General features: G+C 43.3%; 1 protein-coding gene across 2 annotated transcripts in view; it reads left to right on the top strand.

The window, feature by feature from the left end:
- Positions 1-23,440, top strand: part of KCNH1 (potassium voltage-gated channel subfamily H member 1) — a gene marked incomplete at both ends in the record, with an annotated part of 420,139 nt that overhangs the window by 32,645 nt on the left and 364,054 nt on the right. For both annotated transcript variants that reach the window (XM_082832647.1, XM_082832646.1), the window contains 3 exons: positions 1,962-2,068; positions 13,736-13,864; positions 22,844-22,962. In XM_082832647.1, coding sequence (XP_082688773.1) covers positions 1,962-2,068; positions 13,736-13,864; positions 22,844-22,962 — 355 coding nt within the window. The remainder of the gene's footprint in view (positions 1-1,961; positions 2,069-13,735; positions 13,865-22,843; positions 22,963-23,440) is intronic.

Here is a 23,440-nt window from a genome sequence, read left to right as displayed (position 1 = left end):
AGCAAAACCAGCTAAGTAAAATGGTTATAGAGCTTAAGTTTTTACCTCCTGGGAGAAAGAAATCCTCTTGTTCTCAGGCATGGCTAATTTAGTCTTGATCTATCCTTCTTTTTAAAGGTAATTCACCAAGCTCAATTATCTGTTTTCCTGGTTTATAGACGAAGAACACAGCCCCAAAGCAGAGTACTACATGAGATGGGCTCACGGGGAACCACAGATAATAGCATCTCTCAGTGGGCTGGGAAGGGACGTGATAACAAAAGTGACACAGAATTCATAAAGTCAATAGCTAGGGCACTTTTCTTGCAGGGTGCTGGAAAGTGGAAGCTCACAGTAAGCCCACGGCTGTTCCAGTATCAAGCTGAGCATGGCGCTTGACTTGGTGGCTCAGGAATTGTGCTTGATAACTTCTGAGGTTCTTGTTAGTTCTGAAATTCTGTGATTCTATGATTCAAGTCATCAAGAAAAAGCTAAATTGCACAGTTAGGTATGCGCAGTTTTAGAAGATGGGTTGTGTATTGTTTGGGAACCCACGCCGCTGCTTCTATACATTACATAAGCCTTGAGGGCTGAGCATGGCTGTCCTTCCTTCTTGGTGTCGTCTGAAGGCCTGGGGTGGGCAGGGGACATGCTTGGGCGGGTCCATGGGCAGCCTTTGTTGGAGGACTGGCTTTTCCAGCCCCATTGAGGGATGGTTTCTCTCCTGTCATGTTTTGTTAGTGTCACTCAGCCTAGTTGTTGGGAATGTTATCCCATTCCTAGAGGGAAAAACCTTGGTCTTCAGACCATATTCAGTGTGCGGACCCAAGAAAATGGACAGTCCCGGCAGTTTTCCTTCCTCTGCTGAGAACCAGTATTAGTAGGCAGAAGCTTCTACTATCCAGAGGTTTTCTCTAATTTTTTTTCAGGATGCTTATTTACCCTGTTAGTTTACTTTTCTCCAAATTGTGAGGAGTGTGGAGAAGTATTAGAAAGAATTTGTAGAATTTTATCATCTGGATTTATTCAACCCAGAGCTCTTTTTTCTTTTTTAGTGGTGGGGTAGGAAAAAGAGCTGCACAGACAGTGGCTGAATCTTCTGTTTGCTGAATCTTCTTTTCTTTCCTTAGCTACAGTATGTCTTGATGTTTAGAGCATCAAATTGCGCCCTTTTTCTTGTTTGGTGACTTTTTTTTTTTCCTATTCTTTTGTTTAATTTGTTAGGAATTAGAAGAGGAAAAATCTGTGGTCCAGATTTATTCTGCCATCCTTCTCAGGACGTCTCTCAGAGTTGTATTTCTAAAATGCAGATCTCGTTATGTAACTCTTTTGCCTGAAACCCTGCAGGGGCCCTCCCTGCATTGCTTTCGGGATAAAGTTTAAATGACTTCACCTGACCTGTAATGCCATGGTCTCCTCCATGATCTGGCCCTTGCTTACCTCTCCATATTACCTGTTGCTAATTTTCCCCTTACTGTCTACATTCCAGACATATGGAACTGAACCGTATTCAGGTTCCAGAATTAACCTTCCTCTCACCTCTGTGCCTTTGCACATGCTTGTCTTTTGCCTAGAATGTTCATTTCCCTCCTTTTCTCAGCAGATTTCCACCTGCTGTTTAGATCTCTTTTGTTCTTGCCTCTGGGAAGCCTTTTCTGACCACTCAGACAGTGCTCTGTGCCTATTCTTAGTGTTGTAATTCCTCATGTGTTGGTCATACTATTCTCTAATCTACTGTTTTCTGATCTACTGTTTTCTAGTGTGTCTCATTCGACTGTCAGTTTTGGGGGGACAGGGATGGAGTCTTGATTCCAGCTCAATCAGTAAATCGTTTTTGATTGAACCAATGTTTTCATTGTGTGTGTGTATGTGTGTGTTCCACAGTGCATAGCACAGTGCTGGGTATAGAGCAGGTAAAAACAGATGCTTGCAAAATAATAAATACTTGTTCATCTAACTTGGGCTGTTTGGTTGCTTTGCAGTTTTATGTACGGGGAGCTGACTGATAAAGACACCATTGAAAAGGTGCGGCAAACATTTGAGAACTATGAGATGAATTCCTTTGAAATTTTGATGTACAAGAAGAACAGTGAGTATTCAGACCATTCTGAACCATACCTTGATGTGCTTGGAAGAGTAAAATATCTCCTCTTTCTCTGTTGCTGTCTTAGGTTTTCTTTTCTCCCATCAGCTAAATGTTGTTCCTTGAAGCCAGTGTGTATGTTGGGGTAAATGGTATGGATTGATGAGTTACAGTTCTTCACATGAGCATTTGTACTTGTCACTAACCAATTAAGACTTCTTGATCTCTTTTCTGCCCAGAGTTAGTGTTTTTCCTATTGGTTTCCTTATGTTGAGTTGTTGGCCTAAGGCACTTGTAGACTTTAAGGCTTCTTAGGTGGGGAGGGAGGAGGTGGGTTAGAATCTCTGTCCAGTTCACATTTGTATCTATCTCCCTATAGCACTTAGCACAGTGGGTAACACCAGTAGATGCCCAATTAAGAGTTTCTAAATAAAATTTTGTTTCCCTGGTGACCCCAGTTTTCTGTCAGAGACAGTATTAATCAAATTAATACTGTAATCACTGTTAGTCAAAATGTATTGTTAATTGGTATTTGTTCTGTGTATAATAACTTCCACAAGTATATTAATGAAGAATCTAGGTCAATAGCTATACACAAGTATAGAACTTGCTTTCTCTTAGCAGTTTCCTGTTGAATGGAGATTAATTGTATTGGAAGTATGGAAAGTGGGCTGTATGGAAACATAGCCGTAGCAGGGCTGCAGAGGTCTTGAAGAGTGCTTTGTTTTTTAAATTGAATTTAATTTTTATTATTTTATAATTTTTGGCTGTGTTGGGTCTTCGTTGCTGTGCGCGGGCTTTTCTCTAGTTGCATCGAGTGGGGGCTACTCTTTGTGGCGGTGCAAGGGCTTCTCTGGCTTCTCTTGTTGCAGAGCATGGGCTCTAGGCATGCAGGCTTCAGTAGCTGTGGCACGCGGGTTTCAGCAGTAGTGGCTCGCGGGCTCTAGAGCGCAGGCTCAGTAGTTGTGGCACACAGGTTTAGTTGCTCCACGGCATGTGGGATCTTCCCAGACCAGGGCTCGAACCCATGTCCCTTGCATTGGCAGGCAGATTCTTATCCACTGCGCCACCAGGGAAGACCGAGTGCTTGGTTTTTCAAAACACTATTTGGTTGTAAGAAATCCTGTTCTTTGTATGTAGGATTGAACTAAGTAGGTCATTGGTTCACTAGAACATTTCCAGAATGGCCCAGGTGGCACGTTAGGATAAGTGTTTATTTTGGTGGCATTCAGGATGATATGTTTTGCTCTGGAAAGCAGTGGGCACATGTGGCTTTTATCTGGAAGGAGCTGGGACTTTTTTTCAGTCTGAAGTGTTGGTGCAGGCAACTGAGAGGACTCTTTGCTTGGTGGCCAGTGCAGACGCTGAGCTGAGAGATTAGCTTTGGGCATCAGCAACTCTGAGAGGGTTGGTCCTGCACTTTCACACTAGAGTTGCTGCCTTGTACCATTTCACCTCCTCAGCCAGTAGGTCTAGTTCCTACCTCGAGACCTACCCTAGTTCCTACCCTGAGACATTTTGCCAAATAGGCCTGAGAGGAATGAGGTGAAAGACTGTGACTGGCTCCGTGCCAGGCCTTCCTCTACGGGAGACACAACTCAGAGCAACAGCTGTTCCCAGGAGCACGCCAGCAGTGCCTTTGCATGGGAGGGGAGGGGTCTGCCCGTGTGCCCAGAGCTAAGGGAGTGAGTTAAAGGTTTCCCACACTGGTAGCTTTGTGTCCTGAACAGTGTGGATTTCCCCACATCACAGACTACTAATCAGGTAGGCGTATCACAAAGATAATGCCTTGCGTTTATACTTTGCTTCAGAGTTTTCAAGCTTCATTAGACTATGCATTTAACTTGCTCAAAGTCAGCTATACCTGGTGGGCATAAAAGGAAGAGAGAGGGAAACATAATTAAAACTGAATTAGTGATTCCACTTGCTATTCTCTTCAGTGGGCACGTACCCCAGAGTGAGTATGAGATGGCAGGGGGGAATCTACTGTTCCCTCCGCTGCCTCGGGGGCTGAAGGCCTTGTATTGTGAGTATCTCATCGCACTGAGGGTGATTCTGGTACTTCCGGTTCTGTACGTTAGGTAGACATGGCCTAGCATGGAAGCCAGTCAGTTCAACTGATGTTTTTACCAAAGAATCAGCATCTCTTCCCTCCCTGGAGGTTGTGGTGGGCTTATTGAGAGAGACGCATGCCAGTCTCCAGAGTGACGTGTCAGCCTGGGCATGGACTCTACTTCATGGGTGATGTGAAGGCATTCTCAAGAGCAATTGTGGTCATATGCAACTTCTACCCTACCCTTTGATTTTAGAAAATACACTCTGTGGAAGGTATGACGCCACTCTATCTAAAACTGTTGAGAGAGCCCCGTGAAGTAGTCATGGCTGACGTTACGTATCTCCATTGTATAACAAGGTAAATTCCTCACCCGAGGTCATGCAGAGCCAGGACCTGGTTTCCAGTGCTTGCTCCATGGCTGTTCTTTCCAGACGGGGTTGGTTTTAGTCGGGGCACAAGGCAGGGCCACCACATATGGTGGTGCAGGCTCTACCCTGCATGGGGGCAACCAGAAACCAGTTTGCTTGCTAGGTCCTCAGTGCACCCTGGCCTAGAATTGCATCTGTGCTGAGGGAGGAACTTCTCTTTCTAATTTACACAAGGATGTCCAGTGGGCTGGCAGGGCTTTCGTCCAAGGCTAAGCCTGTACATAAAACATGAAGCAGACATGGATGCAGATAGTGTTGGTTTCTTCCTAGGAACCTGTGCACTGTCCCCAACTCCTCCAAATCTACCCTCACCTGAGGAAGAATTTAGAAACTTCAGATTATTTTTTAAGCCTGGGTATTTTACAGTTGCACCAAATTCTATGTTTTTGTTAATGGCTTTTTACTGACCAACTACAGGCATACCTCAGAGATATTGTAGGTTCGGTTCCACAAATTTTTTGGTTTTCCAGTGCATGTAAAAGTTGTTATAGTGGTATACTGTAAACATAACTGTCTATTAAGTATGCAGTAGCATTATGTCTATAAAAAAAACAATATGTATGCCTTAATTAATTTTTTGCTAATCATCATATGAGCCTTCAGTGACTTGTAATCTTTTTGCTGTAGAGGGTTTGAAATATTGTGAGAATTACCAAAATGTGACACAGAGACATGAAGTGAACAAATGCTGTCGGAAAAATGGTGCCAATAGACTTGCTCAATGCGGGGCTGCTACAGACCTTCAACTTGTTAAAAAATAAATGTGGTGTCTGTGAAGCGCAATAAAGCGAGGTCTGACTATACTCTGTCAGACAGTAGGCTTGCTCCTAGGAACGCGGTTACGAAAAGACAGACCCAGCCTCTGCTCCCACAGTGTTTGCAGGGGTCGGGGGCCACATCACAGTATAGAGCTGCAAGTGTTTTGATGGTGACATCACATGGGGGGTGTCCCTTCACCCTAACTTAGGAGGTCAGGGAAGGAAGTCTTCCTAGCAGGCAGGAAATTCATGCAGAAACTGAAGGATAGTGGGGAGTTAGGCAGAGAGAAGGGCAAAGAGTATCCCAGGCTGATGAAGGGTACATGGAGAGGGCAATAGGGGAGAGCAGCACTGACATTTGAAGAAACGCAAAGCAGGGCTCCTCAGACTTTGACAGGATATATAACATAACCTGCAAATCAAAAAAAGTATATACTTGTATTCGGTAGGTCTGCAGAAGGGCCCAAGATTCCGCTCCAGGTGATGTTAATGCCGCTGGTCCAAGAATCACACTCTGAGTAGCAAGGACAGAAAGCAGCTGTAGTGAAGGCTGACTTCCATGCCTACAGGGTGTGTCTCTACCGGGCTGGATCCCCTGCACCCAGCACAGTGCCTGACCCAGAAGGTGTTCCACCTGAACTCATGGAGTAATTAAATAAATCTGTAAATGCATGGGTCACCAGTGTAGCTGGAGAGGTTGAGAAGGGCCGATCGTGCAGCCACGTTAAAGAGTTTAGAATTTGTCTTAAGAGCAGAGGTGGTGGGGACAGAGGGTGGCGTGAGAGGCGTTGAGCGGTTTTAAGCAGGGTTAAGTGTGTAATAGTAAGATTTTCATTTCAGAAAGATGACTCCATTAGAGAGTGGAGATGGAATGCATCGTAGGAGACCAGAGGTGGGAGACCCGTTAGGAATCACCGCGGCGGCAAGATGATTGTGGCCTGCTGGGGGAGGGGTGGGGAAGAGGCAGCTGAGAAGGAGAGGTGTCCAGGGAAATGGGAGGAGGCTGAGCCTAGGGACTTGCCAGTGGAGCCCACTGACTGGCAAGTGTCTAGCACACAGCCCAGCCCAGAGGAGGCGCTCGGCCCATGTTTGCTGAGTGACTTTGAAGGGAACTTGACAGTTACCGAGAAACAGATGAGTGACCCAAGAGTATGTGATTCACAGTGAGGGCTTCGGAGCCAAGGAGCAAGCCTTGTGGGGCTGAACTGACCGGCTGGCCCGGGAGGAGCAGACTGAACAGAGATGGATGGGAGCAGAGAGAGGAGGAGGCAGGTTTGCTGCTACTTTCACAATGTGTAGTTCAATAGATTGAAACTTTCAGCATTTTAAAGCAGTATGGAGTCCCGTGGGGGAAATGTCACCCCATTTGAGATTTTAAAATGTGAAATGTCATCATTTAGAGGAAAGTTTTTTTTCTTTTTTCTCTGATTTTTAAATGAATGCATTTTTACTATGGAGAACACGTATGAAGGCTTAAAGAAGAAAATCAATCACCCTAAAGACTCAAAGACTTGGAGAAATACTACCATCCTATTAACATTTTGGTGTTTTGTCTTGCACATGTTACATAGTTGAGACTTTGACATGTATGCAATTTGAAATTGTACATTTATTTAATTGTTTATCATAAAAATATCCTTATCATTAAAATTCCCCATAAATATAATTTAGAAGGAATTTTATTAACACTTCCTTTATTGTTGGATATTTATGAGGCTCTAAATTTTCTTGATTAAATATAAATGTTGAGGTGAAGATCTTCATGCAAAGATATTAGTTGACATTCTGAAATATTTCCTAGAAGTTGAAAATTACTGTGTTAAAGAATGTGAACCAAGGTTCCTGAGACATTTTGCCAAATTGTGTTCCAGAATTGAATGCATTTCCAAGTTCACTTGCAGACTGTGAGTGTCTGACTCATTGAATTGCTCTAGCACCGAACAGATTGCCTATAATTACATTTTTTTTGTTTAATGAGTATTTTTAATGCTAGTGAGAGTGAAGTATTTTTCCTATTTAATATCCATTTAAAATTACTTTTTTTATGTTAATTGTTCAGATTCTTTGCCCATATGTTCTATTTAATTCTTGTGATTTTCTTTATAAACTCTTAATAAATTGTTTTGATTCTCCCCCCTCCCATTCTTTAGTATTTACAAGGATAACCTTGTAGAAAGGATCCACTAGTGATAGGCATTCATGTTTATTTTACCTTTTGGGGAGTTGGAAGTAATTAGCAGAAGGCTTCATGGTGTGTTTTGGAATGAGTGTGTGTAATACTATTACCTATCTTGGAGACTGGCTTATTTGAAACGTTTCTTTCTATCTATTGGCCAGTCTGACCAGTAAACCTGGGCATTTTGGAATTGCTATATATTTTGTATTGTGACTTAACTCATTCTCAGTATGCTGGATCATTTTCTTATATCAATGACAGTCATCATTCATGAACTCATTCAGCAAATATTTAGGTGGCCACTTTTGGGCTGGCCAATTAGTTTTTCCATTTTTCGAACAAGAAAGTTAAGAAGTATCAGCCCTTAGTGAAATCAGTTCACCCTCTGGATAACACCCCCCAGCATTTGACTTACTCCACAATTCATGGTGTGGCTGGGGACCCTGGTTTGGGAGCTGTGGATCAGCTTCTCCAGCAGAGAAGCCCAGGGAAAGGCAGCTTAGAGCAAGAGAAGCTGCCTGCTAAGTCCTTATTGATTACCTACTGCAGGCCTGTGGGTTTGAGCCAAAGAGATCCACATATAAGAAACCGACTCTGCCTTTGAGGAGGTGACAATCTGTTGTGAAGACAAATCTAATAGGAAACAGTCGTCTTTTGCCTATTTTACCAATAGATTGTCTTTTACTTTTTCAGTACTAGAAGCTGCTTATATGTGAGGGATATTGACCCTAAATCACACACATAGTGAAAACATTTTGCCTATTAAAATTTATCTCTTTAATTAAAGACTTTTAAAATACCATATAGAAGTAAAAAATGTTTGTCAGTCTTTTCCTTTATGGTTCTGACCTTTATATAATACTTAGGAAGCCCTTCTCCTTACCTAAATAATAAAAGTATTCTTCCATTTTTCCTTCTGTTACTTTTATAGCACTCTTTATTATCATCCAGCTCTTTCTTTCCAATTTGAAATGCTCTTTTTACATATGCTAAGTTCTCACACATTTCATGGGTTTGTGTCTCTCCTCTTTTTCCTTGTGTAACTTATTAGCTACATGAGTTTGGTTAAAATGCTTTCCCACTTGGGTTGTCCATATTTAAATTGGGGATAATGTCACAGTAGCAATTCCACTTCACAGAGTTGTTGTGAAAGGTAAACCGTGGTGTGTCAGGGTTTGGCCCCGCTGGAGGCACTCAGTAAATGATATTATTGTCTTCATTATTGCTTGTTTTAGGGTCATTGCCAATGGCTCCTAGTTACTATAGTAGGTAGTCCCTGTCATACGTTTTCTCTTCAAAAATTTCTTGGCTGTTCTTCTACCTTTACTTTTCTATTTGAATTGAATGTCAATTCATCAAGCTCTGAGAAAAACAAATGAAAAAAGGAACAATTGAGATTCTGATTGAAATTGCATTCAATTTATATATTATAAAGGGAGGTTTGACATCTTACAGAATTGATTCTTTTAATCTACAAACAGTGTAACTCTCTCCATTTATTGAGGTTTTGTTTTTTGCCCTTCAGTCAAATTTAAATTACATGGAGGCTTAAGCATTGAATTTTCTACCTTTTCCCTTGTCATGGTTGAGACTGGCCCTTTTCCTTATGAACAGGTGGAGGCAGCTTTGGAGTTTCATTAAACACCTTAAGATACATTCTCTTTTAAAGTCATACGAACACCTCTTTGAGGTGAGACTGAACATTTTAACCTTATAGGTAAAGAATTTAAAAGGAAGGAAGAATGGAAAGTAAGAGTTTTAAATATCTGTGTATCATCGTACATTTTAACTTAGTCTAAAGTAGGTCTATTATTCCCATTTTACAAATAAGGAAACTGGTTCTGAGAGAAGTTAAAGTGGCGTGGCCAAGACATAAAATAAATGAAGAGATAGGGCTCAAACGCAGGGCTTGGGATTCTGAATCAGATGTTCTAATGGCCAGTGGTCACTACTTACCCCCTCATGCTCTCTCATCCTGTCTACACTTGTCATTTGTCTCAATAAAGTTGACTCAAATCCTATTGGTCTGTTTCCTGGGGCCGACTGCCATTCTCTAGTCTAGTTTCTGGACCCATCGGAATGGCCCAGCACATGCAACCCTTCTCAAGAGCCAATCACAGTGGCTTGGTCAATTCTGTTGCTGTCCAATGTGGCCTGGATGCCTGGATCTAGAGAGTACCTGGGAGGAGGTCCAGGGAAGGAGGCCAAAAATTCTCTCATACACCTGAGCCTTGCTGTTTTGTTATCTGACTGTTGTGGTTGAGAAACCCTATAGCCAGGTTAGGTTGTCAGGTTCATTACTGCATAACCCAAGGGAGCTACATAAGGGATGACCATCACAGAGTGACCAGAAGGAGGAGCCTGACCTGTAACTCCCCTTCTACTGGGCATCCTCATCCAGGAGAGAGCTGCAGCCTTTGCCATCAGTAGGATGTGTTTCTCCTGGATTTGTGTATTGATCTGCCTTTAATAGAAAATTTATCATTGACCCTTTGTTCTTTTTTGCAGAAACAGGGCATTAAGTACTTGCTTTTCTTGGTTTTTCCCAGAATTTTAACCTCTTCCTGATTTTGTGTGTGTGTGTGTGTGTGTGTGTGTGTGTGTGTGTGTGAATATTTGTGCATTCATTGTCTCTCTTTTATCCTGATGGAATGGATGCTGCTGCAGAATCTGGGCTGTAGGGGAGGTCCCCGGAGGCCAACTGCTCAGGCGTCTGCCCCCCGGCAGGTCTTTATTTGAATGGAGCCAAAGGGTTCCTGAATATCCCTGGGTGCATCCAGAGGGGTGTAAGGGAAATTGGGTGGGTGGGGCTCTGGGCTCTGAATGGTTCATGTTTGCTTGAAGGAACTGTTTCATGTACTGAGACTTTGAGTATTGTTTCATTAGTTAAAAACGTTTTGCTCTAAAAAAGCGAAAGGTTGAAATGACTGGTCTGTGCTATCTAAGAGGAACTCATAGTCTTTTCTGGAAGAATTTCAGAAATGAAAATTTAAACCCATTCTTCATTCCTAGATTATTTGGGTGTGACAGTTTGGGAGAGAGGCAGGTCTGAGTAACTGTGAAGACACTGGAAGTAGGATTTATTTCTTTGGAGCTCAGCAAGCATTCCTAGAGCTTGTTGAGTTTCACCACTGCAGTCCAGTGCCTCCTGGTGTTGAGCATCGTAATGGCCTGTGTGACGCCCCATGGGTAGCACTGCATTGGAATAGGGGTGCAGGACCATCAGACAGAGGAAGTAGATCAGTTCTCCTGCCCTTGGAGTGCATTATGAATTATTTACAGAAATAAGTCTTCAACTGTTAAGCTTTGAGGGGGCCCAATACATAGCACTTTCTTTTCCTGCCTGTGGTCAGAAACAATTGGGAGAGATACAGGAATCATGCAAATGGAGGTTAAAATACCACCTTTATGACTAGTAAAGCAGATCCTAGAAAATGTAGTTTATATCTGTGGGCAGGTGAGTTTCTAAAAGTGAATCCTAGAATCAGACTTACCCACCCAACCCAGGTAACACCGGAGAACCTCCTCCTCCTACCAGCCATCCCCCCTGCCCTTTGACTTCTCCCCTAACATTTATAGAATGGGGAAGTAGAGCGGATTGCACACTAATCTCTAAGCAGAGGAGGAGAAGTGGCCAGCCTACACATGTCCAATTCTTGTCCCCCAAATTGCCAACCCAGGGAAAAAGGCCTGGAGTGTTACACTGAAAGATGTCCCTCCACGAGGAAACACCAGTAGGAGAAAAGAGGTTCCTACCCTCAACAAGCCCAGGTGATCAGCCGGCGAGGAACTCTTAAAGTAATACATACTGACTCTATGAATTTTTGGCACAAGAAACATATTTAGATATTGAAACGGAATGATAAGAGTAGCATGCATTTAGTCAGGGAACATTTCTGGAAGGAAGCAACGGGCACAGTGTGGTGGAGAGAGGCACATAGCTTTAAACAGATTGACCTGTTGAAATGGAGGAAAGTTCATGGGGAGCTTGAACTATGGTAAAATGAAAAAGGCCTCCCGATATGACAAATACAGTAGCTCTTGTGATCTGGGAGATGTGGGTTAGTGTCATCAGTCCTAGTAGTCATAAAGATTAGGTGGCACAGTCCCAAATGGAACAAGTTCCTAGATATCAGGCCCAGCTGGTACAACACAGGGGATGGCCCATAGGCGGCAGCTGTGAAGGGGATGGGTCTGGGGATTGCAGCAAGACGAGGCTCCTGGTGTTAGACAACATGCGGGGCCTCTCTTCTGATTTATTACTAGTTTGGTAAATTTGGAGTGCTTTCTTGTTTACCCAGCTGAGAGAATATTGCTTAGTTTTCTTTAGAGCAAAAAGAAAAGATTTTTTTCCCCTCCTTTTGTCTTACCAGCTAGGATACAACTGAGAGCTGTGGGTACGTGGGCTCGATTGGTGTGATGCTTTCTTTTGAGTTTTCTGTTGCTTAATTGAAAGTGGTTTAAAACCCACTGCAGGTTCTGAGGAGGATACTGGGAGGAGTAGTAACACAGACCTTCCAAAAACAGTGGATAACTCAGAGACTATATTCTTTTTGATTTTGGAACACTATGTGTGATTTTTTTTTTTTTTTTTTTGGCCGTGTCAGTCCTAACTACTGGACCACCAGGGAATTCCCCTGATATTTGTAAGGTGGATTTTCCTTTCAAAACACTTTTTTCTTAGGGTGACACTATCATGTATTTGTCTTCTAAGAGTACACAGAAACCAGCAGCTAAAAAGGGAAGGGGAAGTGGATAGAGGTTTAAAATTAACTGGATGAATATATAGATAACCAAGATTTAAGGAGAACGTATTCCTATCTGATCCGTTTGCTGCCTGTTTGACTGTACATTGTGGGGTTATTCATACTTACATATGAATAAGTGGTATAGTCAGATATATAATCTTGTAATTGTTAAGTAAAATTGGTTAATCCTAATGTTAATCAGAGATGTCTCTCTGTCCTTGTTGTATAGTATAGAGTTTGATGTGATTGCAGGCAGAGAGACCCAGGTGACCTTTTGGGGATCTATTTCCATCTCCAATATTCAGTGAGTTGTTTGCTTGCTATCTCCTAAAATAAAATATATAAAATGCTGAGCACAGCACCTGGTACATAGGAAGTTTCTCTAATACTTAACAGCATGGGGAAATATTTACTGTATTTTAATTTGAAAATGGTTATAAAATAGTATGTAAAGCATTATCCCGGTTATGCAAAATTCAACAAATAGTTATTAAGTTCTTATATGCCAGATGCTGTTTTAGGAAAGGGGATACAAGAACAAGATAGGGTGAACATACCATTGCTTTGTGCCCCATTTAATTTTGTATCACAGAAGAGATTGATAGATCTTGCTGTGATGTCCTCAATAGATAGAAAACATCTGTTTCTTTTCCTTCGTTTTTTTGTTTTTGGAAGCCAGAGACTGACTTTGTGCAGATATTTTTCCTTAGATACCTGAGTGGGTGACCTCTCTGAGAAGTCAGTCAGATGAGCCCTGCCCACCTTCTCCTTCTGTGATTTAGGGCAGTGCTTTGGAAGAGCTCATTTATCCCCCAGTTTAGCTCAGGAGCAAGGATTGGAAGTTGAAACATTCATTGAGCTTCCGAAAGTACTAAGTAATCACAGCTGAAACCCACCTGGAAACTCCCTTTCTGGGGGAACCTTTGCGAGGAGAATCATTATGGTGATTCTTTTCCTTCCTCAGTGTGTCCTTATTTGCCATTGTATAGGACCTTTGGGATTTTTATTCTGGGGAGAGAGGTTTAGAAACATAGTTTTTAGCCCATGGTCCATTGAGCCAAATTGATGGATTCCCAAGCTGAATTTTGGCACTGGGAGCTTTTAGCAATGGAAATTTGAGTTTCATGGTCGGCCGGCCATGGCTGGCAATACCCAAACTGGCCCCTACTCTTTACTTGTTCACTACATGGTCTAAGGTAAGTCTTTAGGTCTCTGTACCTTAGATCAGGAGGGATTTTCAACCCATTTTCTAATCATTTTACAAGGGTTAAGAAATCTGCACTTACAAAATTATTTGAACAGGAGAAAACTCCCCACTGAGTAGTTACTATGAAAGTTTTTATTCCAGCAAGAGGAAAAATTAATGTTGTAAAACCCAGTCCCTGAAGGAATGAAACGATTCTAAAAACGAACTAATATTTGTACCTATTCATTCCCAAGTCTTTACTTCCATAGCCCCTCAAATGAGAATACAAATTACTGACCAACCTTTTGGTATTTCTTTCAGGGACACCTGTGTGGTTCTTTGTGAAAATTGCTCCAATTCGAAATGAACAGGATAAAGTGGTTTTATTTCTTTGCACTTTCAGTGACATAACAGCTTTCAAACAGCCGATTGAGGATGATTCATGTAAAGGTTTGTAATTCTGATTTGTACAAATAATTTTATGCCTTTTTAATTTTTTTGCCTATAGTGTGACTCTCGTTACAGAGAATTTGAGGTTGCCAAGGCAATCTCTGCACAAGGATCAAGATTTAAACTTTAATTTGTGTTGGGGAAAGCATTGTATCGTTCTGGAATGTATTGAGGGAAAAGAACGTGAGAAAAAAAAGCTTTGGTTAGGAAGGCATTTGAATCAATTTCATACCTTTGTAGATTAACCCTTTCCAAGTAGACAGAAGAAGGTACCTGGGCACCTCTGGTATTGTCAGAATCTTTGCAGGTTTTCACATGACAGATGTCAGTCACCCAAATGTGGCAGTTCATGGTCACATTCATCTTATTTCTATATAAACTTCTTTAGATTTGACTGAGTTCTAGCATTTTAAGAGTGTTAAAGTAGATTTTAGTACATCTCTGCCTCTGTGGTTGGTTAAGTCTGTGACTGGTTAATTCATTGGAAACATGGCATTAATGAGGCCAGTAACATTCCCGTATGGGTCATTTAATCAGCTCTGGGACCACAGATTTTAGCACTCACCTCAGCCATATCACATGCATGTATTGTTTAAATAACACTGGGGACCTAGGAGAGGAGATGGCTCAGGATTTCTAGAACAACTGTACTCCCGAAGAGGTCCAGCTCATCAGGAAGCACAGAAGATGTCATTCCCAGAGGTTTGGGCTTAGGAGGTATCACAGCAGTCTTTTCCATCCCCCTGAAGGTAACCAAGCGGCCAGGAGCTCTTTCACGTTGCAGTGTTTCCTGGCTCTGCGGCCGATTTTCCGGCTCTACCAGAGGACGCTACTCCTTGCAGTTTTCTGAGACGCAGCAGAGAGATAAAAGTGGAGTTCATGGGAGAGTCAGACTGGGGCATGTTATCCTCGAGGTGGCAAAACTGTGATTGTTAAATGGCAAGAAATAAAAAACATTCTGTGGCTGCTCCCTTGGGGGCTGTGTCCTCTGAGGATATTTAAAATCCTACCACATTGGATGCTAATATTTATAGAGTTCAGAGCACAATGCTGTGTACACCGGAGCATCCTATTTCTTTTGTAAGCTATCTATAGCTCAGTAAGTCAATCACAGCCTGCCTTTGGGGTTCAAGACCAGAGCAGGTGTAAATAAAGTCTCTTAACTTGTCTCACCCTCCGGCAGTCTCCTTTTCTCCTGCAGATTTGTGATTCCCTGAGTTCTAGTTTCTGACCTGAAGATTTCTCAGTGCAGTAGCTCTTACACAGCGATAGGCTCACTCATGATGAGTGTCATCTTGCTACCATCTAGAAAGGCCGTTTACTTTTTTAACTGAGTAGACTCATAAATAGCATTTTAAAGGTAATCTGATATGTTCACAGTTATTTTTGCAAGTTTTCTCTGAAAAAGGTGAACTAGGGGATGTAATTGAGTCAGAATGTTTTCTTATCATCACCACTGGAACATTTTCAGGTGACGTGAGGGATTGTTTAGTAGGAAAGGCAGAGTTAACCGAGAATGCTCCCTGCATGCCACCTAGGTGTCTGCCTGGCATTCTCATGAAATCTGAAAGAAGAGATAAATCAGATTGATGCAGTGAGACTCACTGAGGTTTATTTTCCAGGAATAAAATGCTCTGTTTCATTTTTCCTGCCTCACTGATGTATTTCCCTTGCTGATAAGGGTTTTGGTGGATGTGCGCGCCCACACACACACACACGCACACACACACCCCTTATTCCCTGTTAGCCAAGGGGACCAGATATTAATTCTTTGTCAGTGAAATAAATTGGAGTAATACGTGACTTGATTTCTAAAAAGTAAAACACACACACACACACATACACGTACGTACTCTTTAGCCCTCAATATAGGAATGCTGGTAGTGGATCATGCTTAATATTTCTTCCAGGACATGACTTTATAAGCCTGTTCGCTCCAAATGCTGTGGCAGATATGTTTAGACCCTCCCACTTGTCATGTCACTGTGCCCCTGACCCACTTCTATTTGGTGGTCTGTTTAGGACAAGGTCAAATTTTATATTAGTCTGTTGCTGATGGAAGAGCATGATAATTCTCCAGGCCCTTATCGTTATAAGTCTCTAAACTGCAGTTCTGGCTGTAAGGGTCCGATCTAGATGGAAAATACGCTGCCATGTGGCTGGATTATTCTCCTGACTTGACATTTCTACTTGGAGTTGTTCTCACGTTGTGAGAGTCCAACGGGTCCAGCCGGGCTTTCAGTACAGTGCCTCAATTAGCATAAAGAGCCTTAAGAGTGTTGCTGACCCAGGCTTATGTAGAATTCACTTTTGAGAGGGAATGGAAGGGTGGATAATGGAAAACCCCAGAAAATCCCTAGATAATTGCTTTTTGGCATAGCAATACAAGATGTTTTCCCACCATTAGGTTAGACTTTTTTTTTTTTTTTTTTTCGGTACGTGGCCTCTCACTGTCGTGGCCTCTCCCGTTGCGGAGCACAGGCTCCGGACGCGCAGGCTCAGCGGCCATGGCTCACGGGCCCAGCCGCTCCGCGGCATGTGGGATCTTCCCGGACCGGGGCACGAACCCGTGTCCCCTGCATCGGCAGGCGGACTCCCAACCACTGCGCCACCAGGGAAGCCCTAGGTTAGACTTTTTAAAGTCAACTGTGCTCAGATTGTCTTTAAAATGACTTTGTTTTCTCTCATCATGTTGTGCCTAACTTTGGGGCTTGAGAGTCAGGTGAATGCATCCTAATGGTGACTCAGGAAGCCAGTTGGTGCCTAACGTTTTCCCATAAACCACACACAAAGGGGAGAACACATGGGATCACTGGCGATAAACTATTTTAGCATCTGACACAAAGTAACTCCCCTTTGGCCCTGAGCTCCGAGCACATGTGATGGGCCCTGAGGATGCTCCCTGAACCCCCTCTTTTATTTAGTGTGTCAGTTCTCATGACCCTTTTCATGAATTATCCAGACCCCTGACTTCCTCATCTCCTCTTTCCTGTTCATCTTTTGGCTACTTCCCTTTCTCTCTGATAAAAAGTGCCCACAGGTGGCATGGAGCAAGGGATCAAGGCAAGCTAGGTTTGCTGTTTGGTAACGGCTCTGCGGGTGTGTGTGTGTGTGTGTGTGTGTGTGTGTGTGTGTGTGTGTGTGTGTGTTAAAGGCTGAATGAGAGAGTAGGTGGGAATTCTTGGTTGAAAAGAGACTCAGTGAGGCTCCAGGCGTTTCATTTCTTCCTTATCTCTTGCTTTTCTGGTACTTTGGATAATTGGGAGTAGGTTGCAGGAGTGTTTTTCTCTGTCCCATCTGCCCTTCAAAGCCAGGAGTCTTGGGCAAGTGGGTAGAGAAGAATTAGAGTGTAGGGCTCAGAGTTTTCTCTTTACATTGTTCACCCAAGGATGAGTCACCCCTCTTCTTTTCTCTCTTACCTCACTGAATCATCTCACATTAAAGGAGCACATTCATTTTCAAAGATCCACTAAAGTAAATTTAGTATTATCTTGTAAATTCAGTTAAAATTGAGCCAAGAGTGGGCAATAAACGGAATGTAAAACTCCAGAGGAGATTTTTAAAGGCCAAAGATTTAGAATATTCAGGGCTGAAGGCTCCGGCAAGCTGTTGTAACTGCCAACCCTTCTCCAGGCGTCTTCATGCGGAATATATGTGAGGTGCTCTTGGGGGAGAAAGAGTGTAATGGATACAAGCCACAGGCTCCCTCTCCACCACCAATATTAACATTTTCTCTCTTGGCCCTTAGGATGACTGAAAGGTGATGATTTAGTGACTTCTGCTTGAAAAAGCCATCCTAGGTTTTTGGTTATTTGTACATCAGTAGGGAAAAGATCTGGGGCGGAAGACTTGAGGACACCTAGTCATTGTCCAAATTGACCTGGTAGTGTCCTGTGTCCATTGTTCTCTGCTGGATGTTGGGTTATGGCGCCAGCTCCTCTAAGAGGATCTGTGACTCTTCAGATTAGGACAAGCCCGGCCTCATCGCCTCCTCACCAGGGCGAGGATACTTTAAGGAGTCCTATGCAACTTCTGTTCCAAGTGGCTCAGCATGGTTTCCCAGGGAGGGGCCTGTAGGTCTGTCTTTCCTAGTATCTCTGGACTTAACCCTTGGAGGAACTGGAATTCCAGGTCATCCCAGAACCATCTCTTTGGGCCTAGGGAGGATACAGGGATGTGTGGGCTAAAGCAGCCTAGTGGGAGACTCACCCCAGTTGACACCAGTAGCCAATGTGGGCTCAAGCAAGGGAGATAGTGGTTGTCCTTACTGAGAATGGAGAAAGGACCCAGTAAATGCTTTTTAGCTGCTTGCTAGATTGCAAACTGCATTCGTGTCCTTCTGTCCTTTTTTCCCTTTCATGCTTCCTCTTCCCCTCCTGCTCGCCCCGTCTCATTTTTCCTGATCATGTGATGCTTTTGATCTTCCCACGGCACCCCCAGCCCTGCCTCTGCCTCCCTTGTGGTGACGTTTATGACAGAGCTGGAAGAACCCTGAGCTAGGGGTTTCTTCATTTGAGCTCAGTTCACTGTTAAACTCCCAAATGGGATATAATTGGAAGGGTGGGTGCAGAAATACCTCCTAAAACTTAACACAGTTTGTAAAATGGGCTACTTATATTTTGGGGCTTTATGTCTACTGGAAACCCAGGTAGAAGTAGGATAATAAGAGAACACAATTTGTTCTTCATGCACATCTATTCAGCATACGCACTTACTGGGTGTCTTTGGGGTGTTTAACCTTATGCTAGATGCTGACCTTAAGGAAATGTCTAAGAACCCCTGCTCGTTACAGTCTGTTTGGAAGATAGGCAGACAGGTGAGCAAATAAGAACAATAAAGCCTAATCAGTGATCTAATAGAAGTCTGCCTAAGGCAAATGTGGGTACACGGGTTGGAGCAGGCAATTCTGCTAGGGTAGGGTGGTACCAGGGAGAGGCTTCCTTGAAGGCAGCTGCCTTATTTTCCTTGTGGAAAATGACCATGTGGCTTCCCTTAAGCAAGATCATCTTGAGCTGGATTCTCATCGGCTTATTCTCACCCAGTTGACCCTTTGGACAATAGGAAATTGATTTTTCCAGGAATGTTTTTCCTGATGGCTCTGCTATGAGGGACATTGTTCGTCCAAATTGTACATGTATATTCCACCAAACCCATTTGCTTCTCTTCTGTGGTTTCTTAAATTTTTTATTAAAGTATAGTTGATTTATAATATTGTGTTAGTTTCAGGTATACAGCATAGTGATTCAGATACATATATCTGTCTATATATATATATTCTTTTCCATCATAGGTTATTACAAGATATTGAATATCGTTCCCTGTGCTATGCAGTAGGTCCTTGTTGTTTATCTATTTTATATATAGTAGCATGTATCTGTTAATCCCATACTCCTAATTTATTCCTCTCCTCCTTTCCCCTTTGGTAACCATAAGTTTGTTTTCCATGTCTGTGAGTCTGTTTCTGTTTTGTAAATAAGTTCATTTGTATTATTTTTTTAGATTCCACATAAAAGTGATATCATATACTTGTCTTTTTTAGTTTGACTGACTTTCTTCTGTGTTTTTAATCTCATTTCATGTCTGTCACTCCAGTCACTCAAACCAGGGACCCAGAGGCCACCTGGCTTGCCTCTTCTCTCCCTCTACAGCCATTGATTCTACCTCTGCAGCTGTTCTCAAGTCTCCCCTTGTTACCTGGCTCAGGCCATAGCACTGGTCCAGGCCCTCGTGGTGTCTTGCCTGGGATTCTGACTGGTCTTCTATCTGTTAACCCCCCTCCGCCCTCTTTATAGTCCACTATCCACACTGCCATTTTGTCCTAAAATTCCCCTACTATATTTAAACTCCTTCATTGGATTCCCTTCGGGTTTCAGGTTGAAGTTCAAATTTCTTAACTTGCCATCTAGGTTGTTACCACCTAAGTTCTTCTTGGCCTGGCCCTTGACAACCTCTTTAGCATTACTTCAGGCCACTGCCTGCATCCTCCTCCCCTCTACGGGCCACGCCCCATTCATCTAGCTATTAAGAAGGCCTTACTCTTCCCTGACACATTACCCTGTTGTATGATTTTTCTGCCTTCATAGGTGCTGTTCCTTCTGTGTGGAATGTCTGTCTTTTCCTTCCTGACTTCAAGTAGTTCCTACTCATCTTTTAAAAGTTTGCTCTAGTGTCACCTTCTGTGGGAAGCCCTCCCTGACTGCCCAGCCTGGATTAGATATGCCTTCTCTGGACAGTCTTGGCCATAGTGTCCTCTACACACCTGTTATAGAATTTAGCTTACTATATCATACTTTTTCATTTACTTATCAGTCTTCCCTACTAGAGTACAAGCTCTTTGAGGCCAGAGTCTGTGCCTTTTTTCATTTTAGTATCCCCAGGATTTAGCACTGTGATGGTATTTACATAGTAGTTATGTTTAGAATTAATATGTGAATGAATGATGTTCTTTCATCTGGCTCAGCATGAGTCCTGTTAGAAAGTGTCTAGAGTCCAGAAAGGACAACATGGGGGTGGAGCTTGGGAACTTATTTCCTTCCTTCAGAATAGGCAGAGTCTGACTATCCTGGTAGAGGTGTGATGGAAGATTTCACACTGCCTGTCCATTTCCCAGTCCAACACCCATTCACCTTCCTGTGCCCTTCACTCAGCCACCTGAGAGCCAACTCTTTTAAGAGCCACATTCTTGAAAAGAGAATCAGGGCTAGAGTGAGGGGCTAGCCTGGGCCTGGGGAAATGCCCTGAAGTCCAGGGATCTTTCTTTTAATTTTTTGTGCCGTGTCATCTGATGGACCAGGGCCCTGAGCCCTGCCAAGCAGGGTCTGGGATATCTGCCCTGCTAGCTCCCTCTTATCATTGGTACCAGAGTGTAGGTTGTGGTGGTGGTGGATGGGTAGGATTGAATGGGGGGGCGTGTTTCAGAGACCTTGCTGATGTTTGAGTGCACAATTGTTTTCTCACCAGTTGAAAAATATACTTTCTGCTCCTTTTGAAAAACATTGCAGAATTCAATTCCAGCTTTGTTTTCAGCTGTAGGAGAGCCTGACTCTGAAAGAGACTTTAAAAAATTCTAGTCCAGGGTTCACACAAGCAAATTCCAGTGAACACTTTCATGAGTGGCCCATTTGGGGAAGATGTCAAATACCCCTGGAGAGTCTGGGCTGTCCCCTCCTGTCAACATCAGTGGGAGTCCCCACAGCCCGACCACCATGAGCCTCTTTTCAAGGTGACCCATATCTCTGCTTAATGGCATCGGGATGCATGAAAATGCCACTATCTTTTATTAAAGCCCAGAACTTCTGGAATGAGATAAAAAGGAACTTGATTTGCTATTCTTGTTATGTTGACAAAATTTATACATATCTTGATTCTTAAAGGTTGTGCAAAAAAAGGGCCATCATTCTGCTTGACCTCATTGTCCTGTGGATTCTGAGTCCGTCTTATAAAGGTGCTCCAGGGTAAAATTTGGTAAATGAGATTTCTGCTGCAAGGCACTGGCTACTTCTAAACTCTAAAGGACAAAAAATCAAATTGCCTAGTCTCGCTTTTAGCTGTCATGTAAAAATAGTTGCATGCTGTTTATTTGCTGTACCCCACATCCAGGTCTTTGGAGCTCCCTCGCCCCAAGCTTGGTTTTGAGAACCCCTACAGACTTTCAGGGGTCTCATGAGGCAATTGGCACGGTCGTAACCTTGATGCAGATGGCTTGTTGGATATTGGAATGGACGGTTGTCTTTGGGGACCTTTAAATGATTCCTCATACATATTAAAATCTTAGTAAAGATCACTGGTACATCTTAGATTTTGGAGTATAGAGTGGTCTGGATTAGAAAAAGACAAGTGTTTTACTTTCCTTGGAGGAACTAGTCCAGAGGGCCAAGGAGGCCTCAAGACAGTCTTTGTTTTAGCCCAGTAAACTTAGCCACTTTGTTTTACCAGGAAAATGCATCCTGCATTTAAGGCATGTAGATAGAGTCTTTTAATTTCCACTTTACAGATGAGATCATTGAGACCCAGATAATTTAAACAGTTTGTTGGTGACCTCAGGCAGGCCGGAGGCAGAGATGGGATTTGTATCCAGATTTCTTTACTCTAAGTTCAGTACTCGGCTCTTTGCTTTTCTAGTTTTCAGGGGACCTACCTGCCATCAGCTGTCCTTCCCCCATCCTAGAGCAGACTAAAATCAATTAGTATTGTTTCCCCACCTACCCATGGACTAAATTCATTTCTTATTCCCCTGGCTTTGGAGAAGGTAGTACATGGAACGGCCATTTGACTAGCTTGTCTAGTCATTTAAAACCCAGAATCAGCTTAGTCTCTGCTAGGATCAGACGACAGGGGGCTTGGGAACCTCCTGAGCCATAAGGTCAGAGAAACATCTTGACTGCCTGGTGTTGTCTGGCAGAAAAGCCTTGGGCCAGAGTGGGGAGATCTGGGCTCTAGACTCTTAGCTACCTGGGCACTCTGTTCCTCGATTTCCCTAGGTGTAAAACAGTGCTAAGACCTGCCGTACCTGCTTCACCAAGCTATGATTAGGGCCAAGTGAAAGTACAAGGGAAAAGTGCATCACTGCACAGATCTGAGCAAGTCTAGGTGCTTTCTTTTTTTTTTTTTTTTTTTTTTTTTGCGGTACGCTGGCCTCTCACTGTTGTGGCCTCTCCCGTTGCGGAGCACAGGCTCCGGATGCGCAGGCTCAGCGGCCATGGCTCACAGGCCCAGCCGCTCCGCAGCATGTGGGATCCTCATGGACCGGGGCACAAACCCGTGTCCCCTGCATCGGCAGGCGGACTCTCAACCCCTGCACCACCAGGGAAGCCCTAGGTGTTTTTCTGATCAGCAAATCTTGATTACAAGGATGGCCGAGTGACTTGTGGATGTGCAGGAGGACGTGGAGGGTGGGCGTCTGCTTCTGACAGGGTATGAATGTCCGAGCACCTTCAGGACCTGGTTGAACCTGTCTCTCCTGTCTTCCACATGCTCCAGGCTGGGGGAAGTTTGCTCGGCTGACCAGAGCACTGACAAGCAGCAGGGGTGTCCTGCAGCAGCTGGCTCCCAGCGTGCAAAAAGGCGAGAACGTCCACAAGCACTCCCGCCTGGCCGAGGTAAGGGCAAGGGTTTAGCTCAGCTTAACCCTCACTCACTTCCATGGGGTCCCTGGGCTGAGAAAATGGTCCACAGTGAGTGTGATGGCTTGGAAGGGGCCTTCAGGACCCTAGACTCTTGTCTTGGCTGGGCTGTACACCACCATGTGTGACTTGGGTAAGTGATCTAACTGCTGTTAGTTGTGTACTCTCACATATGTAAAAGGAACTGCAAACAACTCCATTCAAAATTGGTTGAGATTACAGTTGTCAGCTGACTCTTTTGAAGGCGTAGGGAAGGAGCTAGAAGTGCTATATACATGAAGGGGGTTTGACTTATAAATCATAACCAGCTTTGTTATTTGAGCAATACATACTATTATAGGAAAAGAAGATACAGGAAGCAAAGAGGAAGAAAATAAAAATCACCTAGAATCCCACTAACCAGATAACATTGTTATAATTTTTGTGGACATGCCTTAACTCTTTTTTGCATTTA

The sequence above is a fragment of the Leucopleurus acutus genome (genome assembly GCF_964270905.1).
Source record: "Leucopleurus acutus genome assembly, chromosome: 2".
NCBI lineage: Eukaryota > Metazoa > Chordata > Mammalia > Artiodactyla > Delphinidae > Leucopleurus > Leucopleurus acutus.
This window is presented reverse-complemented; position numbering and strand designations above follow the sequence as displayed.